Genomic DNA, 19,967 nt, shown 5'->3' with positions numbered 1-19,967 from the left:
ATATCCATATTAATTGTTTCACAGTGTCTCTCCATCTTGAGCTTTCCCGAAGCGCTTTGCCATGCTATGCTGATGGTAATATTATACGTCACTGTAGTTCGTTGAAATCAACGTTGCGTCGTGAGTGAGCTCCTATCACTCTTCTCATAGCGGTTATAGTTGTTGCTATGATTTCATATTCGAAATGTGATTAAAATAATAAAAACGATGATGATGAAAACAAAGTAAACTTAAAATAATAAATCATTTTATAGTAAAACACAAATACAGACCCTTTGTTCTTTTCTACTAACTATCAGTATTTGTAACAGTGTTAAAAATCTCTGGAGAACTTGTGCATTATAGATACAGTCATCGGACCCAAGATTAATATGTTATCTGAGAACGTATTATCATAAAGCTTAGTGTAAGGGTATAAGAATTGTCCCGCATGGCTCTAGCATTCATAGATCCTCATTCATAGAAGAAGCAACCTGACAGTTTAATGTAAAGAAAAGCCTAAATTGAATCTATTCGACCGATAGAAATGTAAGATATGCATCGTATTTAAGAGCGATGATTGCACAACAAACTGGAAAGATACGCCAAGGCTAAAAAATTTTTTCATCTTAAATAAACCAACTACGGCTTTATACACATGAGGACACGTATGATAAGTAATATTTGTAAAGAATTATTAAAAATAGCATTTAACAAACGAATAAACTTTTGAGAAAACTAAAATTGCAACCGCAAGGTTGCAAAATTAGCCTCAAGAGCTAAAAATATTCAACCCTTAACGAGGTTCAAATCTGCGATTTTCTATTTGCGAGACCAATGCTCTGGTACCTGATAACAAAGTCTGTTTGTTGCAGTAGCTAATTAACCCTTTCAATAATACAAAAGTACATCGTCTATCAAGTCACTGTTTTTTCCATAGGACTACTGTTTAAGAGTCTAGACGGAAAGAAAAAAATCCTTGCGTTTTATTCATAGTTGTACAACAGTCCGTCATTGGCCGCTATTGCAGCTCTTCGTTTTTGCAAATAAGATGATTTGGTGGGAGTTTTTGGACAAATATAACAACGTTTTGAAAATGGTTGGATAATTTTGGTAAAGTTTGTTTTTGCTTGTTTCTTGACATTTGGCCAAGCTCAATGTAATTCGATGCACATTCAAGAGCCAGTAACAATCTGGCAATTAAAGTTGGGTGCACATTTCTTTGCTATTAACTTACACATCTGTTCATACATTTCCAAAACCTCTCAGCTCCGATGCCGTTACTAAATTCATTACCCTGTGAAGTTATGTTGTTCCGATATAAGAGATTAAACCTGAACTCTTTGTCAGAGACCAACGCAACCGACGTGAATCTAGGTCTGTGTTCTTGTTCTCGAAGTCATATACTTCTGCACACGCGGCTGCCACTGGCTTCTATCTCATACTTTGGCGGTATGATGAACCGGTACCCGTGACAACATAATGGTATATTTTTGTTTACTAAAGAGAGATGTGATGGTCAAGATGCAAAACCAGGCGTAGACACACTTCATTTCATGCTAGGAGGCGTTAACCGCGTGAAATAGCTCTTAATGCCCTTAATAGACACAACATTCAAAGCATGTTTTAGAAAAACTGTCTTCAAGTTTGCCATCGAAGCAGAAGGGCTGGGCTGAGCATGTGTTGAGCTCAGAAGAAAACTCCCGCATTTAGACTGAACGGGCCAATTGAACGATGTAACTGTAAATATATATTTTCTTCGTTTAAGATCTGTATCTAATTAAAGGGATCTAACATTAGAAACAATATTCAAGGGAACCACATAATGTATACTTGAGGATATTACGCATGTTGATTTTTTTCATACTTCGACCAGATTTTCGCTTCATGGAGTCGCAGGATCTATCGTCCATAGCATCTGAAATCCGTTAGCTTCGACCCCGTGACACATAAGCGTTACCACAACCTTTCACGACGTCTCATTCAGGTAGACGAGTCTAAAAAACTATGCTTGCCAAGATATTAATGTTCAAAGTGGGATAGACTGAAGAGTGGGGGATTTCTTGTATCGACCTTACTCGAACCTTATTGATACCTATTCAATATGTCAATGTATGATCACCTAAAAAAGGAGTTTCTGTTTAAACTCCTGATCCCAATCGTTCACATGTGGATTACGCCTATAGCTGAAGAGTTTGTTTTCGGCCGCCGTTACAGATGACATCACATATATGCCAATAAGATTCGTTCTCTATTTATTTCACTCTAATTTGGATTGCTCTAACTGCACACGTGAATTATATTTAGTTCGTGAAACCAGATGAAACAAATCCATTACGTCATAGAATATCACTTGTCGCCATGCTATTTTGAAGACATCTACTGTCGAAGTATTAGCAAAGAATGTTTCTACACACAGATGTATTCTGTTAAACAGACCGGCTTTTAATAGTAATTGTGAATAATGTAAATATTTAATATTGTTATAGTACTGTAAACAGCAGATACTACGAAATTAGAAAAGCTAATTCTTTTGTCACAAAGGACCCCGTCAATGCAAGAGCTAATGTGATCGTAAATCATATGAAGAAGAGGGTTACTAAAAACCCTAAAAAGAGGAAACCTTAAAAATTCCATAGGCCCCGGCGGGGTTCGAACCCGCGATCTTCTGTTTACGAGACAGACGCCTTACCACTTGGCCACAGAGCCGTTGAATGTCAACCCGCTGTAATTAATTACGAGGCAGTTATGTCAAAATGCTATCTTATGACAGCATAATATATTAGATTTCATAGAAAAGAACCGCAATTTTTTATTTCGTTGGCTATGTCAATGCAGTTACCAAGTAATTTTTGCCGATGTGTTGACACATTGGTCGTAATTGAAATTTTTCGATCACTATTTGATCGTTGATATTCAAAAACGTTACCTTTTTGTGTACTCGGCGATTTGTAAATTGTGACGAAACTGAAACGCAACGTGTGCATTAAATTTGGTTTTAAGAATGGATCAAAGTACCGCATTGGAAATGTTGAACATTACTTTTTACAAATGCGCTATTACGCAAACAAGCGTCTCCAAAGAGATCAGTAAGAAGTTGAAGGACGTTTCAGCAGATCCACAACGTTTAAAAAATTAAGGAAATAGCTATGGACAATTGCCAAATCACTATTAAAAAGGTTTCTGATTATGTTAGGATATCATTAGGCTTATCTCAAGTGATTTTTTCGGATGTTTAAACAAAAATAAATGGCTACCCCGTTCATCTTTGAGTTGTTGATTTCGACCACAAACAGTGCCGAATAAATATTGCAGTAGCTGATCATAGTGGTCGTAACTTATGATGAAAGGCGGCTATATAAATATTGTACTGAAACTAAAACCTAATCATACCAATGGAGGCTTCCTGACGAAGGTACTGGTTACTATGTTCGATTTCAACGGCGTAATTTTTCAGGAGTTCTTACTGTAGAGTAGAGCCATCAATAAAGAGTACTGCTTGAAAATTCTATGCGATTTTGGGGAATCAATCCAAAAAAAAACAACCGGATTTAAGAAGTAGCAATTCCTGCCGGGTGCATCACGATAATGCACTTATATACGCTTCACTACTTGTCAGAGAAGCTTTCGTGAGAAACAACACCATATTGATGTATCAGTTTCCTTGTCTCAGCCGGACATGACCTATAAAATTTCCTCGTGTTTCTTAAATCGTAAATCGTTAAACTAGGACAACTCTTTCATAACATTCAGGAAATGAAGTCCGAAGGGAGGGGTAAAATATATTCATTCCGTAATTGGTTTCTCGATCGCAAAGAAAAACGTTCACTCAAGTGCATAGTGGCGGGCGCGAAGTACTTTGACAGGAATAAAATTAATATTGACAAACAAATAAATATTTGCAAAAAAAATTAAAAATCGCACAATTTTCAATCAAACTTCATACATTTCGAATATCTTTATCTGTCCATTATTTAGTGGTAAACCACAGGAGTTAGCAGTCGATGCTTTTTAGCTGTATCACCCGCGAAATTTACGCCATTTTACACCTTAATCTGACCGCGATTCTTAATAGGAATTTGGTTTAATACAATTCTAGTGGATTCTCTACTATATGACGTGCGTATCACAGGACTTGTTTCATGCGTTACAGTGGAATCCTATAGCAGGCATACTTCACACGATATAAAAGATACGGTAATTCTTTCAAGTTCCGTAGCATATAGTTTGAAGCAAGGACTTTAGCTTGCAAAGTATTTCTTAATTGGCTGTTTCTTCTACAGAACTGGGAATATTTTTTTAATTTAAATATATTAAATATATTAAAATAGTTTTCAGTAAGCCTTTATTTCATTTCTTCGCCCTTTATGAGACGAGAGAAACGTCGAACGCGCCTTTCAAGGAAGGTAGTTCTTATTAGTTTTACGAATTTTTTGGCTCACTTCGTTGCCTCCACTTAGTAATGCTGCTTGCTAGAGCTCTGCTTTGTAGCGAAACAAAATTTCATTTGGATCCCTGACCTTCTTAGCTTGAACTAATTGAGCCAGGTTGGCTGATGGCTGGATCATTAACCCCGGTAAACCATGTGTACTGCTACGCCCAGAGGTGGTCCGACGTCTATGGGCAATCAAAACGGCAATCGTTCTTTCTGAGCATCAGTGATTAGATACACATCGTGTGCAGGCTGTCTATTGAGTTAATTAATAAAGGCTGTAATAAAAGCCGGTCTTAAAGTCTCATCTGTAGCGTACTTTAAAACCAGCGCAGCTTCTCTAAGCAGCAACGGACTAATAGGAGTATTCACCTGAAATCATGCATCGACTCGTCTACTATTTTTTTTTATCAGTTTTATTTCATAAGGAATTAGAAAGAATCTACAACTTTCATGTGTACTATTGCAGCAGCAGGTCTTCAGTTATCAAGAATTATAAACTGCTCAAAAAGGGTCAATGTCTTCTAGGTGTCCCAAATACCTCATCTCTTAGGCTGACCAGTATCAGTCTTCTTTTCGTCTCCTATTACCGTTCCCTAGGTTATCGCTACCTGTTGAAGAACGAAAGCCTGTTTTCACTTATACCATGTATTTAGCAATTACTTTATAATAGAACAGATATGACTTACTATAATTTTAAAACAATTATAGACAGGCGGTGTTTAGTCGACAACCTGGCGATTATAGCCTTTCAATCTGTTCGGTTGTATAGACGACGTTCAAACAACTTTCGTCACGTGACCTACAGCAAACGTAGGATATGGCAACGAAAAGCTTTTATTGGATCATAGGTGGATTTGTGTTTGTATGTTGGATCGTTGCCACACAACAGGGTAAGTGGCTGCGTTTATTTTCTATGATGTGGATTCTGGGTTTGAATCCGCAACAATATATGATTTGTTGTTTTCTGTGAATACAGAACAACATTTACTTATCGGTAGGTGTGGCCAGAAGGCAACTACGATTTCAGAAAATGGCTTCACTACATCATTCGTAGTCGGTTAGAGGTTAACTAATGAATAGTTGTGTATATTCAACATTTTGCATGGGCTAGAACAGCTGTTGCCAAGAGCTGTGTGATTATTACTGTCGGATGATGGTAAGTAAAACTGACGGGACAGGATGACTCTTCTATACCAGTTCAGAGCAGCGGAGTGCGAAGGTGCCAACTATGAGGCAAAGTATAGTACTTCAATCAGCTTGTAGCTATTTATGTGTGAGCTTGTTGCTGTGTACGAATCGGTGTGTCAAACGTCCAGCGACGCCTTCATGGTTCACCATTAACTGGTGGGCTGAGGTAAGCGCGGAAATAATAAGGACGTAAATTTTATATTCACATATTCCTTATATTTGTGTTAGAAGCATTTTTGATCAGCCTATATATGACAGGGACATGTCTGTGATCTCTCACCAATTCACCTTGAAAGCCAATCAGCTATTTAAAATATCTATATATATATTCAGGTTTACTATGCGTAGGGACACTTCGATAAACAACTCTCGTTTGGATTGTGAAAAAAGTGTTGACGGTTATTCTAGTTAACATAGGTTTAAAGTCGCATATCTTAGGTGATACAAGTCGTTTTAAATGTTGATTTGACAATAGTTAAGTCGAATGCCCAGACTCAAGTTAGAGCGTTATGAATAAAATGAGCAAAATTTGTACAAACATCTGTTTTATTTTCCAGTTTGATTAGGATGGTACAAACGCTGCCCAGGCTTATAAAATCATTTCATTCATGGCCAACATGCGTTGTTGGAAGCAACAGGCCAAAGATTTTTCCATAATTTTCGTTCTAGAAATGTCAATGTGGAAGATATTTTTTAATGGTCGACCTATGCGAAAAAAGCTGATGAAATTAGTGCTGAAGTTGGATAGGATCATTGCCAAAAAACTAGACATCTACCACAAAACAGCTTTACACTTTTGACGAAGGCTGACAACAGAAAAAGAAGCTCGATGCCTAAGTGACGAACTGACGTAAAAGCATTTACCTGATCATATCTCCACGCAACGAAATCGAGTCAGTTTTAAAGTGCTTAACCATCTTTCCAAAAAGGATCATATACAGTAATAATGTGTGAAAAAATGTGGTCCACAATCTGTGGCGGAGCCCGACTCGACGCCAACAATGGTGATTTTACATATCGAAAAGTTATCATGCATTATGAGTCGAAAAAAACAACTGATTTAGATCTCTTCTGTCAACAACTAGCAAAATTACATAAGCCGTTGAACTAAGTCGACCTGCACTAGTGAACCGACCATGTCAGAAACGTCCCCCATCATGACGGTAGTTAGTTACCCGACAAAAAATACAGAGGACTTCGGTAAGAAATTTGAAAGCATACACCGTATAGCTCGAATCTTGCACCATTAGGCTATGATATGTTTCAGGCTCTGCAGAACTATTTCAAAATTGTGTTAAGTTAGTTTATAGAGGAGAGCGAATAGCATTTGCTACGAATTTTCGCTCCAAAATCATGGAAGATTTACGGTGGTTCGCCGATTGTGTAAGGGGAAAATCATCGATTGAAATGGCGCATATTTGGTTCAATAGCAATATTGTTTTGAAATATTTGCGTAGATTTTCGTCTACTAACTGTTAGTACTTTTACCATTGTTTAATATATCAAAAAGTCAAGTAATCTGGAAATAGCACTGCGTACCTGGTGAAGAACAAACCCGTAGAGGATATCTTGTTTGAGAATTGCTTGTAAATACAGTACTCTAGCCAAGTCACCATTTACTCTATATAGTTGTCCGTATGGATGTATGTATCAAATGTGCACGTACTTTCAGGCTCAGAAGAAGATGCTGACCGTAAGATTTTGACATTAGTTGCCAATAGGTTGGCCGACCTGTACGATATTATCCTAAGATTTTTAGATTTCATAAGAAGTAACCTGGACCGAGATGATGAAATCGAACCTGACGGCTTCTACGATTGAAACCCGGGCGCTGGTGAACGTCGGCAAAGCTACCAGTATCTTTTTACAATAAAATACAGAACACTCCAGTACGTTGTGCTTTGACTGTGTGCGAGACATCTACGAAGCGTTGTATTACATCTGATTAGAGCATATGACCACGGCTTGTATTCGGTCAATAGGGAAAAAATACAATAGGTTCCTTTGCCGCTTGAAATTCGCATTTGATGTTGGGCATTCTCAAGTCTAGCATAAAAAAAAACTGTGGTTACTTGCGATGACTAGCATAAGCTTTAATTTCAGTATCACTATTTGAAAAGAATCTGATTATTTATTGGCACAAATGACACAGACTAAAAAGGACTAGAGAAATCTGTGATGTAAATCTGAAATTTTTGGTAAAATTTTAAGATTTTTTTTGTATCTTTGGTTGTATTTCGAGCGCGTTAACTTAGCCTGTACATATTCTAATGTTTCTCTGTCTTTCCAAGTATATAGAGCTATTTTAATTCACGTAAGCAGGCGTTGGCGGGAAAAAGGTTGCTTGTAACATATGCATCATAAACACCTGAAATGTTAGCAGGATCAGTACGTTAGAGAACGGATTCGAAAAGATGCAGAGAACTAAGTTTTCAACTTAAGGTGGTCAAGTTTTCTACATTGCTGGCTTAAGCGGTTTCTGTTACAACAGACCTCAGTGCTGTCGAGCAATATTCCAAGAACCTCTCCGGATAGAAGGATTCAATATGAGCTATCTAGAAAGACTAAACAAAAGAAAAGATTCTTATAATATCCTGGTTGCTTTCGCTATGACCCGAAAATTAATTTGAGGTTTAAAGTTTGCCTCTGTCTTCTCGAAAACCTATTAGTGCCTTATTAGCGCGAGCACTATAAGAGCTATTTTTCTGCCCGATTTGTGGGCATCCGCCAATGCCGATATAATAAACCCGTCAAGTTCCAGCTGAAGATGTTCGACGGGTGTCTATCTATATGAACGGGGTATGGATTCTAAGCGTTGGGAATCAAAGAAGCTGGAGGACTCATTAAAATGCCTTACACGAATTTGAATCAACTACCGGAAAATTTTATTCTAACGACCGAAACAAAAAAGGCTCATGATTATTATAGATGATTCCGTCGATGGAGGCATATGTTGTTTCAAGTTTCTAGACGAATGGGTATCAGATGTTGAAGTGCTGGGTACACACATACCAGACGACATGGAACTTGTAAGACCTTTTGAGTAGGTCATGACTGACGCCTCACAAAAGTCTTTCATTCAACAGGTAGGTTGTTCTTAAAAATGGCAAAATTATTGTTTGAAGAAACGTTCGGAAGTTACTTACAGAATTCCTACTGCTCTAATGAAAACCTCCATGTCCTACTGGAGATTAAAATTAATTCAAGTGAGAGGGAATCTAAGTATATTGACCTCAGCCAATATATATCTTGCTGTTCCTAATGTCGGCCTCTAATTTTAGACGTTAATAGTGCTTATGGGTGGTCTATCATAGCACACTCCCGATCGCGGCCGTTTTCTTTTATTATTAATGATGTCTTCTTTCATTGACAAGTGTATATATGTGTGAAGTGGGCCCGAATCGGCGGCTTTCTGAATCTATCATTCACTTGCTTTATATATACACACATGTGTAATGATTTACATTCAATATATGCCGTAAGTGCTCAGTTTTATCAAATTCAGGTAGTGAACATGGTCCGATTGATCCTGTACGTAACTATACGTAAACGAAATTTGAAAAGTGTATTATTAGGAAGAGAAGCATTCCGTTAGATAGAATATTGTGTCATATCTTGAAGACGTAATCTAGCATTTATGAAGACAGGGACGGATCAGTAGTACACTGCTATGAAAGTTCAATGTTTACGACAAGGCCAGTTAACGGCTGTTTGTGGTTGCAATAAACGACAACGTCTGGTTGGTCAGGCCTGAACAATGCATGAACGGCTTTCGCAGTTTTAAAAATAACCGAATTCAGGCATTTATTGTGTTATTATTGATAGAAAAAAGTTGTATCTCTCATATGAAACAACAAATATGCACTATGTGCTTGCTTGCACCTTCAAATTTTTAATATGTACACATGCTGTTTTGTAAAACGCTGTTAATTGCCCATACTATTATAATATATTTGCAAATCGTACAAATTCGACAAACATAAATGTTAATATATCTGTGCACACCTAACGATAATTCCATAATGAACACAAAGTACATATTATACTTAATTTTTTTAATAGGATAAATAATTTTTCCTAGGATTTATCTGGTTTGATATCAACCTGCAATAAACGCTGAAGTCCGACGTACCTGTTTCTAATGGGGGCGGTCGACAATAAATTGTCACGATCTTCTTCGATTATCCCAGGTGCCTTTTGCTCAATAAACATCAACAAAAACTAATCTTGCGACATAACGTCAAGAAGGACGTTGTGTCCCGATGGAAATCTTCATCAGTGTGAAATGAATGTCAAGCTACCCTCCAAGATTAAAAGCAAGTACAAAATAGGCATTGTTTTTCGTATTCCTTGCGCAATAGCGATTCGTTCGATACCTAACTTGCGCCATCGAATAGTCCTAACCTAACCTAATCACACTGTGTAATGTTAATTACTTCCTAATATACTCTTTTTTGCCAGAGATATTTATTATTTTATGCAAAATACAACGTACAATAAACTTCTCGTTTCTTCCCTATACAGTTACGTGGTAAATCATGGTTGATAATATTAATTAGTAACATAATCACCGTCAACACTGTCATCATCTTCATCATGATCATCACGTGGTAACGCGCGCATTAGCTATATGGTTTTTTGTCCTTTTGATGTTGTTGTTTTTGAAGTTTTTATTGAAGGTTTATCGGTACACAATGAGTATTTGATAAACATCGGCATCTAACAATGCGACACCAATGGTTTAAAATTGTCCTTTTACTAACTCCGTTTATGATTAATTGAGTACTATCCGGCCCAGTCAGGCCGCCGGATGCTGAAGTTAAATAATTCTCGCCACTAAATGTACGTATTGTCTGAAGCCCAAAAGTCTACCTACCATTAATTACGTCATAGTATCGTTGGATAGGAATTATATTTTCCTAAATCACCGTGCATATCTACAGGTCCGTTTCTCTATATAAATCCACCATATGTTGTTAATAATGGGGTCCTTTTTGATAATATGGTGAGACGTAAGCGTCTTCACGGACCTCCATCAATATCACCTCGTTTCGTATATTCTTACACGCATACAAATCTATAGGTAGCAAGGAAATCTCGTCTGCTAGATGCACTAGTGTATCGTTCCGCACATTAACAAAACACCACACATGCCCATTAGCTTCTATAGCGGTAAAATCCATCAATGATTAGATGACAGTTTTATTTATCACCTACGAAAATTGTGTTTGCTATAACTAAAAAAAAAGACAACTCTTTTTTTTTTTGTTTTACGTTCCCTTGCCAAAGTTCATTAGTCATAGTCGTCACATCATATAGCCACGGACGCTGAGTGGCTGAAAAATAACGGTGGCTTACCATGGAGTAGGAACAAATCTGTGTTCATCAGTTCGTCTATTTCTTAAACTGTGTATAAATTCTAAAGATTATAGCTTTGCCCCACTGCACAGGTCAGCTCTGTTCACTTCGTAGAACTGGTGGCAGAGTCGATTCACACCAGTGAAGATGTGATAGATAGTATTGCTGTTTAGTCGCCTTGAGGTGGTACGGCCCTGTGTATCAATACGGGGGTGAGTGATTCCTTCAATGTATCTCGAACATATTTGTTACTATCGTTACCTCTGCTGTAATGGATGGAATTTTTACTTAAAAACTCCGTCATGTGCTTTTACATCGTATATCACACCTTGTTATGATTATTTTGTTTAACTGTATGGCTGATTTTACGTTCTACCAAATGAATATTGCTAGACCAAACGCGCTGTACGTTTTAAATGATACATTCAATAAAAGAATGCGAATAAAAAATGCGCACTTTAGCAATATGCAACGTCGTATCAGGTTATTTGCGAGTACAGTACACGAAGCAGAAGCTAATCTTGTCGAAACCGGTTAATTTTTGCCGGAAAAGAGAAGGTACATATAGAGATTAGCGCTGGCCTTTGAGAAATTCAGTTGATAGAAATAAAATGACGCTGACCTAAAAGTCTAGCGCCGGCTTTTCTTGGCTTGAACTAACACAGACTAGCTTTACAAGATGTACTTATTATTAAGAATGGAAACCCCTGAGTGACATTACGAGCCATTAAAGTGTTAACGTAGAACACTGAGTTCATTCTAACAATTACAACATTAAATCTAGAGGCTTTAACGTAAAGACGGTAAATATTCTAACAAGAGCCTCATTCTGCGGTAAACTAATGAAAACGAGCATTAGGCTAGACAATGCGATAAAACTTAAAGCGCATTTTGTACCGTATTTTTCCGAAATGCTAAATAGCATGTTTGCAGTAGCATCTTCGGTTGTTTTCTTTATGAGAATCAATGGCGACAATAATAAAACATAAGCAGGAGTGACAGAGTCGCCGAGATGTGGCATTGCCAGAAACACAAAAGAAAGTATTAGAACTAACTACATGGGCAAGTCTAACTAGCAAATTGCAAAACCGTAATTAAATGAGTTAAATCGTTATGAGGAGATCATCCTACAAAAATATTTCTCAATATAGGTTGTCATTTTGTTAGCTCTGTGTATCTATATATGCCATTTTATAATGTGAACACCGTCTCTGTCACCGTCGATTCGTCATACGCCATCTCCCATCTCGTGAACCGCGTCATTGAAATTGTCCAAAGTTACGTCTGCTCAAACTTCAGAAGTCTTCTTTGTTGCAAACGCTTTGTATAAATCAACACACCTGACAGAGAAGCGCTATATAACCGTTTTAAATTCCCCTAAAAATTCTCCCTTTTACCGGTTACAAGGTCAGACAGACAGACAAAGGTTGAGGCGAAGTTACAGGGAACTCATGGTCTGCAATTGCTGCTGTTTTATCGCCGTCGCTATAAAGGATACCTCCTAATTAATTCGCAAAAATGAAAAAAAGCTACAGTACAGTGCCCTATCATGAAACTGAGGTAGATTCGAATCAAAACTATCCGAATGCATCTTTCTCATGTCTAAGCTTCGGCGGTCGCGTGGGTGACGTGTGAATCCTCCGTGAGTGCACGGCCCTGCAAACAATTGACGTGACGTAACACGTCCTTTTTTGTAATGATACCCAATAGAGCCCTGCAATGTGTGGACACAAACAGATCAGTTATTGCTAAGGCTTATGAGTCGACAGTTAACCGATGAACGGAAATCAAAATAAATTGATCCTTAGCTTATAATTGCCGAAGCTCAACGTGGCAGTTCTATATAATTCACTTGAATTCGCAGTCAAGTTCCAAGTCGAAGCACATTAGACGAGCTAGTACTTCTCGATGCGTTAGGAATTCCGAGGTCGGATCAAATGTTTTCAGCCGGTCTTTTCAAAATTCAGGCATTTCTATCAATGAGACTATCGTGCATGGATAATGTGAGGTGCACCCACCCTCGGTTTGTTACTAGGACATGCCGAAGTCCCAGTTTGCGAAACATGTCTACCACAGTCTCCATTGGAGTCATTTCGGTCACTGTAACCGGAGCCAGGTCCACGAGCTGAAACGATACCGCAAAGGTTCTTAGTCTTACTAAATATGTACTTGAAAATTGAAGAAAGTATATTCGTATGCATGAAGAATTACGTGAGATGTATATCCTTAAAAGGTGCAGTGGACTTTTTTAAACATCAGTAACCATTAAATCATTATAAACATGTAATTTCTCATTGTTGAACACTGGAAAAGTTTTCTTTTCCTGTTAAAAAATACGAAAATTGTGAATTAATTTAGTAACTAAAACCCACCCGTCTAAGCTTGAGCGGAGTTGGCCCATTCCAAGGTGATGGAACCTGCGCCGAAAAGATCACTGGGCTTTTGTTGATAACGCCATCTGCCGGGGTCAATAATGCTGCAATAAATTGGGTGAAGCAACGATATATACATTCTTAACTGTAGCACATTCTTGCTAGATGCTTAACACGGTGAGAGATCAAAATAACCAATTCTGTTATTTTCGATATTTTCAAATAAAGAGGAACAATTTTTCTGTGACTGCGAAACGCTCGCGTCTAACTATATTATTACACTATTATGTGATTATTAGATCTGTATCGTTGATAGGCTATAGGAAAAGTTCTTATCATATCATTGGAATTTATATTCCTATATTGGTGCAGATAGGACATGCTGACTTCTTTGTTATGTAGCAATGTCAAATTATACTTACAAAGTGAGTAAGCTAGGTCTTTCCGTTTAACAAATCCCACCAGAGCTGGATTATCTTGTGAAACAACAACCGGAAATCCATTGTTCGTATTTCCTCGAAGGAATGCCTCCAATTCATCAACCTAGTGAACATGAATTGTGAATGTAGGCGTGAGATCTATTCAATGTTTTCTCTTTAAAAAAGTGTAGTAATAAAAAGTTACCCAGTAACTTCGATCACTTTCCGCTTATTGGAAACGCTTATTAATACCCAATAACAGTCAGAAAAATACGCAAACAACAGAAAAGTACTAACTGTGAAAGCTAAGGGCTGTTGACAAGTTGTCTTACCGTAAAACCTTCTTGGGGAAGAGTGCGGAGAGGTCCATCTCCGGCCCGTGGTCGCATCACCTCACCGGCGAGGCTCGTATGAGTAAACTCTTCTTTTAGGTCAAGAAACGGATAATCGTTTAGGCCAATATGTGCGTCGTAAATACCTTCCTGAAGTAACGATACATTTATGGAAATGGATTAATAAACTACAGTTGGCTTAATTGATCAGTTTTCCAATAGATGGAGCGGGGGTATGCTCTTAAATTAATAATATTTATTACTGCATGGGTATAAGAGCCGGTGTGATTAGGATTCACAGGGGCGACATAGCTCTGAACTCTGGACGGAGTAACGACCGGTCAGCCTAATAGTTCTCTCACGGCTAGTAAACGGCGCTAGGGTTTGTCAAATTTCTCTACGTGAACCATCGAAAATAATCTGTTCAAAGGATGTATAAAGTAATAAAATATTGTTGAAAATCAAAAAAAGGTATAACATATTCACCTTATTTAGCGCATCCGCCACCCACTTCGCTGCCATGATTGCCGTCATTAATGGAAGAATATATTTTACGGATCCTGTCAGCTCAAACATGATTACGACGAGAGAAACTGAAGCAAACCAAAACCAAGTACGGATTCAGTGTGGCTTTCAATTACGTGCTAATAATTAATGCCCAAACAGAAATCCATCTTCATTTACTCAACACATGGTGTATATATATTTATGATTGCCAATAAGACGTCGCTTAGGCGGCCCTGTCATTATTATTTTTAGTGCAATTAAGAAATCGTATAGAAGCTTTTTATAGTCTTATACTGAACGTATTGTTTACAATATAGAGTTCTGTTTCTTCTCAATTAATTATCCCACTTGACAACAACTAAAGAGATTTGACACTTATAAACAGGTCTTCGATAACTTATGAAACTTGCGTATCAAGCTTACCGGTCATCCTCGTAACTCCGCCTAAACATGCGGCCGCTCCGACCATCGCATAAAGGCCCGGTGGGATACAACCCTCGCCGCTAGCACAGGCCGCTGAGAAAAACTCAGAAGTGCGATGACGCCACGCGATCTGCTCCAAGACAACGCCCATAGTCCGGCCAGTGATTGCTCCGAGAGCTAATGACGGAATAAATATACCGGCTGGAACCTGTACAAATGTACATATGAATATGTTGTTAGGGTTATGAGACATTTGAGTGATGTTACGTGTTTAGCTGAATAGATGTGTTTACGGTCAAATAGGAAAGCACTCTGTTCATTAGTAATGTGCTGGCGGAAATGAACCTGGTGCAAAGCAAAGACAAAACACTCATTACTGTGACTGCAGTACTTCTATATCAACACCACAATAACGCATTATCTCTCTAGTCACTGCAAAATCACTGAATATATATTTCATTTTTTCATGAATTTCATGTTATCAGATTGCTGTAGCCATGCTATAAGAATAGTGATACGCACTTTGACGCCAAACGTGAATACTGTTATCACAAGTTTAAAGATGAAGCCAAGCGAAAGCTGCCATAGAGCTTCGTAGACCCCGAGGCCTGCCTCCGCTATATCGATCCGAGCCGTCGCATCCGTGAAGTTTCGTTTATAGTCGCTGTGCGAATAAATGTTCGGAAACGTCAAGTGAAAGATCTCTTTACGAATCAGTCTTTACGATAAACCAACGAAGTCAATCTTTACAAGATAATAATCTTGATCAAAGTATGCGCTAACTTAACATTAATTTCGAATGGTACACTGTGTGTGCTTTGCAAGATACGAAAAATATAACTTTAATACAAAAGGCAATAAGAGAAAAAAATATGCAATCAGCCTAGAGTACTATTTATACTGATTTATACAGTTGAAAATTTAGAATTGTTCCCTTGCCCACAGAAGCTCACCACAGAGGTGTTACATCTCCGATGCCACAGTCAACGAATAGCAACTTAATTAAATCTGAGGTGTTCATCCGCGTATACGGGTTCGGATATGAAAGAACAGCTGTAACGGCTGTCAGAGTCAGCACCTGAAATTGCCAATTATGTAAAAAAGACAACGTTCAATTTTTACATTAGAAAGTCTAAAAGTGAAAGTTAGGAATATTTAGTTTGTTACATCGATCTCCACTGGATGTTTCTCTAGATGTTATACCTCCATTTGCCTTCATTCAGAGAAATTGATATCCGCGTTTATGTACGAAGAAGATCATAACAAACCCACTTCTGTAATCGGATAGTGTCCAAGTCGAGACTCCTTGCGGAATCGACACCATCGTAAATTCAATCTCGTAAATACAGTTCCGATAACTCCACCTGTAATACCAAGAACAAGGAACGGAAATAGCTCCCAAGACGACCAGGGAAAATCATGCTGAAAACAATCCAATCAGTTATTATTAAATTTTTAGAGCTTCAGATCAAGCTGTAACGATCATAAGGTCGATATCATTTCATGCCTCGTGCGTTCAGATAACTTTGTTTAACTTACATCGGCGTAAATAAGCATATCCAAATTAAAGTTTCTGGTGCTGTTATGACGTCAGTTTGGTAGATATATAGTATAATAGATACTAACCTTGACGGAAAACATGACAAGATGGTCGTTTCCGAACGGATTAATGCTGCGAAGTACCGAGGCCGCGACAAGTGCGCAGAAGAACGATCTCCATAAGGTTTTCAATGGGAAGTAGTATGACACCTAAATATACGGGAAGACCGTATTAAATTACTGTAAGAGAAAAATAGGGGAGTGATGTTTCTAACATAAACGAGATTAATGCATAAATACATTTATGGAATAAAATGGTATAGATATAAATGGTTCATTCTATTTTTTTCAAAACATTTCAATATCGATTTTTTGACTGCAGGCCCATTTCCTGTTAGATCTCTCGCGAGAACCAATTCGAATATATGGTGTTTCGAATGTAATTCATGTGTATCTGTCTAAAAGGGATTATCCCATAATCAATACAGCGGTGGGACCTGATCCCATTTCTGTTGATAGCACGGGTTTCTAGTGCACTGCACCACGGATCATTACGGATATGTGCGGGCAGTGACGGTGTTAAAAGAATAACTCTATAATAATAAATAACCAACCTCTTCCAGTGAGAATAGCACACCGCCGATTGGTGCTCCAAAAGCCACTGAAACTCCAGCAGCGGCTGCTGCCGAGAGAATTTCGCGTTTCTTGGCTTCATTACGCCCATACTGCAAAAATCATAAAAATTACGTATAGATATATATAGACAATTATGATTATGTATAAAGGTAATACGCTCTGTATAATATAGTATAATCGGCCCATCCCTTAATCGAAAATTGAAAATGTTCGGCTTCCTATGTAATACTACAGATCTTATTATCTTCGATCTGCAGAAACGAGATTGGAACTGTGTAAGATAAAGCAAAGTCGACTAACGTGTTGTTAATAATAATCATACTTAATCAGTTAATTCTGCCAACTGAAAAGGTGCTATTATATGATGGTAAACTTTTATAACTAAAAGTTTACCTTCGGAAACGCGTATGCGAGGATGTTGCCTATACAGCAGGCCACGTGTACGAGAGGACCTTCTTTTCCCAACGAAAGTCCCGCACCAACAGCTAATACAAGACCAACCTCGAATTAGACAAAAAAGATACCAGTGTGAGACGCTATCAATATCGAAAGCCAAATTTATATTAAAAAAGTTTAAGTTATTACTAGGATAATTAGCAAAACGACTTTTTATTTAATTTTAATGTTGTAGTATCAATACAGTAGAAATACACAACTTTAATGTTACAGCAGTGAATACTGTTTTCCAGCTTTAAGAGAATCGAATCCTAATGATAGATATATATTGTATGCGTAATTCTAATCTAGCAACCGTAAACATGGCAAATGCGTGTTAGTGTGGCAAGACATCGAACTTTTTCTTACCGATTTTACAAGTAGGGTCCACTTCCCGAGATAACCTCGAATCACGAATCCTGAAAGTATCGTCTTAATTTCGGGTATACCCGAACCACAGGCATACGGCGCAAATGTTTTCACCAGCTGTGCCGCGAGGCCCGCCAGCGTAAGTGACCAGAACACGTAAATGACCCAGGCCAAAAACTGCTCAAAGATAGGACACAAACAACAATATCATATAGTATAATGCTTAACCATTGTTTTTATGATGATAGTCTACATTACAGTGACAGTATGGGGAGCGGATTCACACACTTTTTTTTTCTGAAGTTCATAAAACATTTTTGTTAAGCGCATAATTTGAGTCGTTGGCGGAACCTATAGTAGCCACCTAAGGTCTTTTTCAACCAGAGGCAGAATATGCCATACAAATAAACCCTGGATATAAAGAATACAGTCATTTAAAGTGAAGCAACATGAATTGTGCCAGTTCGTGAAGCTCTTAAATAAATAAAACAAAAAGGATTTACCATATGAGTAGTGGATATGTCTTTATTATGTGAAATACAATAATACAAGAAAGCATATTTGTTATCACCGTGTCGAATATAGCGCAATTAGGCCTTATAGTTCTTCAATAGTACTACTTATATACGAACGATTATCTATGTTAAAGAGGTACATTGCTTCAAAATACAAGATATTTAACTATATGCCTACTTTAATCTCGAGTACTCACGTAATGCCATCCGCCCTCCACATCAATATAAGTAAAGATTGCTGACGGCCAAGTGCGCCACTGAAATAGTTGAATAGTAAAAAAGTACGTTTTGCTGAAAAACATAGATATATCTTTCAGTTGCATAAACAGTAATTCATTACCTGGCTGGTATTTGATCATCCTTCTCGTTATTACGGTCCCGTAACTAAATAAAACGTTTGTATCGCAAAAATTACATTAGTTTGGTTTAGAATGTAAGCTAAATAATAGCAACTAGTCTCTTAATGGCTCAATATTGTTATTCCCCCTTTAAAGCATGCGTTTTAAGACAAAACACACTCAAGTCGCATTTTCCATACCTTAAAAAGATTTTAATTCAATTCTCGAGACTGTTTCTAGGCTTTGCGATTTGCGTTTTTTTCTGCTGTATCAAATGTTCTTCTTTACATGTCCCTCTAATTCCTTTAAAAAAACAAAAGTACTATAAGCCAGCTCTTGTAAGTGCTGGAACTAGTATGGTATTTTCTGGAAAACAGATATATTTCATTCTAAACTCTTCATAAACGGTTCAAAATAAAATGACCGGGCGTTATAGACGGGGCTAGTTCCACCAAAAGCAAACTTACAAACTTTGCTGTGTTGTTTAGCCGACACCTCAAAAGTCTTGAAGTACATCGACGAAATCTTGTATGTGACTAATAATAAATAGGCCTTACATATGGAATGAAGGAAGTGAATTTTTTACACTACAGAGAACACATTGTTGGCCTTATAAAAAAATCTTTCCTAGTGTAAGTATCCAGAGCAGTTGTCAAAAATAAAATTATTGGGTATTTGACGCATAAGAGGTACAACTTATTTTGGTACTATCTCTATAGGATTATCCAACAACGTCACCAGTACACTATTATATTCTACTATATTTTTTTAATATTCCATAAAAAAGGAGCACAAAAACTGTCTGCTTACTTGTGCGCATTGTTCTCCTTCAAATGAAGTTTCGTTTGACGCCCAACAGCACTGTTCTTTATTTAACCAAAATGCCTGTGGACAAATACCTTCGCGGAGATCCTTCATCCATGCTGCGCCAATATCGATTACGCCTAATCAATTAAAGAATAAGGAGTAACCGCGTTGAAGGCAAAAATTCACATTTTATTGTCAGGACCATCGTGTGTTGTATGCAAATACTATGAAAATATACGCTTTTAGCAGACCATTTGAAAGTAGATATTTTCGCTACATATATATATATATATATATATATATATATATATATAT

General features: G+C 37.6%; 1 protein-coding gene, 1 long non-coding RNA gene and 1 other non-coding gene across 6 annotated transcripts in view; 1 reads left to right on the top strand and 2 right to left on the bottom strand.

Annotated features, from left to right (window-relative positions):
- Positions 1–2,616: 2,616 nt before the first annotated feature.
- TRNAT-CGU (transfer RNA threonine (anticodon CGU)) lies at positions 2,617–2,688 on the bottom strand. Its single transcript has one exon. It is a non-coding gene; the product is annotated as a tRNA-Thr (tRNA).
- Positions 2,689–4,502: 1,814 nt separating this feature from the next.
- Positions 4,503–7,491, top strand: LOC111267506 (uncharacterized). 3 transcript variants are annotated; one of them, XR_015313840.1, is made up of 3 exons: positions 4,503–4,555; positions 5,123–5,304; positions 7,275–7,491. It is a non-coding gene; the product is annotated as an uncharacterized LOC111267506 (long non-coding RNA). The 3 variants fall into 3 exon arrangements; XR_015313841.1 differs by lacking the exon at positions 4,503–4,555 and having other exon boundaries at positions 4,970–5,304; XR_002684663.2 differs by lacking the exons at positions 4,503–4,555; positions 5,123–5,304 and adding an exon at positions 5,564–5,768.
- Positions 7,492–10,047: 2,556 nt separating this feature from the next.
- LOC111267503 (H(+)/Cl(-) exchange transporter 4) overlaps positions 10,048–19,967 on the bottom strand; it is a 15,659-nt gene continuing 5,739 nt past the window's right edge. The window contains exons 5-20 of one of the 2 annotated variants that reach the window (XM_022845780.2): positions 19,656–19,789; positions 18,705–18,764; positions 17,993–18,169; positions 17,582–17,689; positions 17,167–17,277; positions 16,640–16,762; positions 16,286–16,435; positions 15,967–16,091; positions 15,536–15,677; positions 15,014–15,221; positions 14,570–14,676; positions 14,084–14,233; positions 13,755–13,875; positions 13,333–13,436; positions 12,979–13,085; positions 10,048–12,674 (exon numbers count right to left, since the gene is read on the bottom strand). In XM_022845780.2, the coding sequence (XP_022701515.1) occupies positions 12,563–12,674; positions 12,979–13,085; positions 13,333–13,436; positions 13,755–13,875; positions 14,084–14,233; positions 14,570–14,676; positions 15,014–15,221; positions 15,536–15,677; positions 15,967–16,091; positions 16,286–16,435; positions 16,640–16,762; positions 17,167–17,277; positions 17,582–17,689; positions 17,993–18,169; positions 18,705–18,764; positions 19,656–19,789 (2,039 nt within the window). In that variant the 3' untranslated portion in view covers positions 10,048–12,562. The remainder of the gene's footprint in view (positions 12,675–12,978; positions 13,086–13,332; positions 13,437–13,754; positions 13,876–14,083; positions 14,234–14,569; positions 14,677–15,013; positions 15,222–15,535; positions 15,678–15,966; positions 16,092–16,285; positions 16,436–16,639; positions 16,763–17,166; positions 17,278–17,581; positions 17,690–17,992; positions 18,170–18,704; positions 18,765–19,655; positions 19,790–19,967) is intronic. The other variant, XM_022845781.2, reaches the window with a different exon arrangement.

This window comes from Varroa jacobsoni, unplaced genomic scaffold (assembly GCF_002532875.2).
Source record: "Varroa jacobsoni isolate VJ856 unplaced genomic scaffold, vjacob_1.0 scaffold_1195, whole genome shotgun sequence".
Lineage (NCBI taxonomy): Eukaryota > Metazoa > Arthropoda > Arachnida > Mesostigmata > Varroidae > Varroa > Varroa jacobsoni.
The sequence above is the reverse complement of the archived record's forward strand: the minus strand, read 5'-3'. Positions and strand labels throughout refer to the sequence as shown.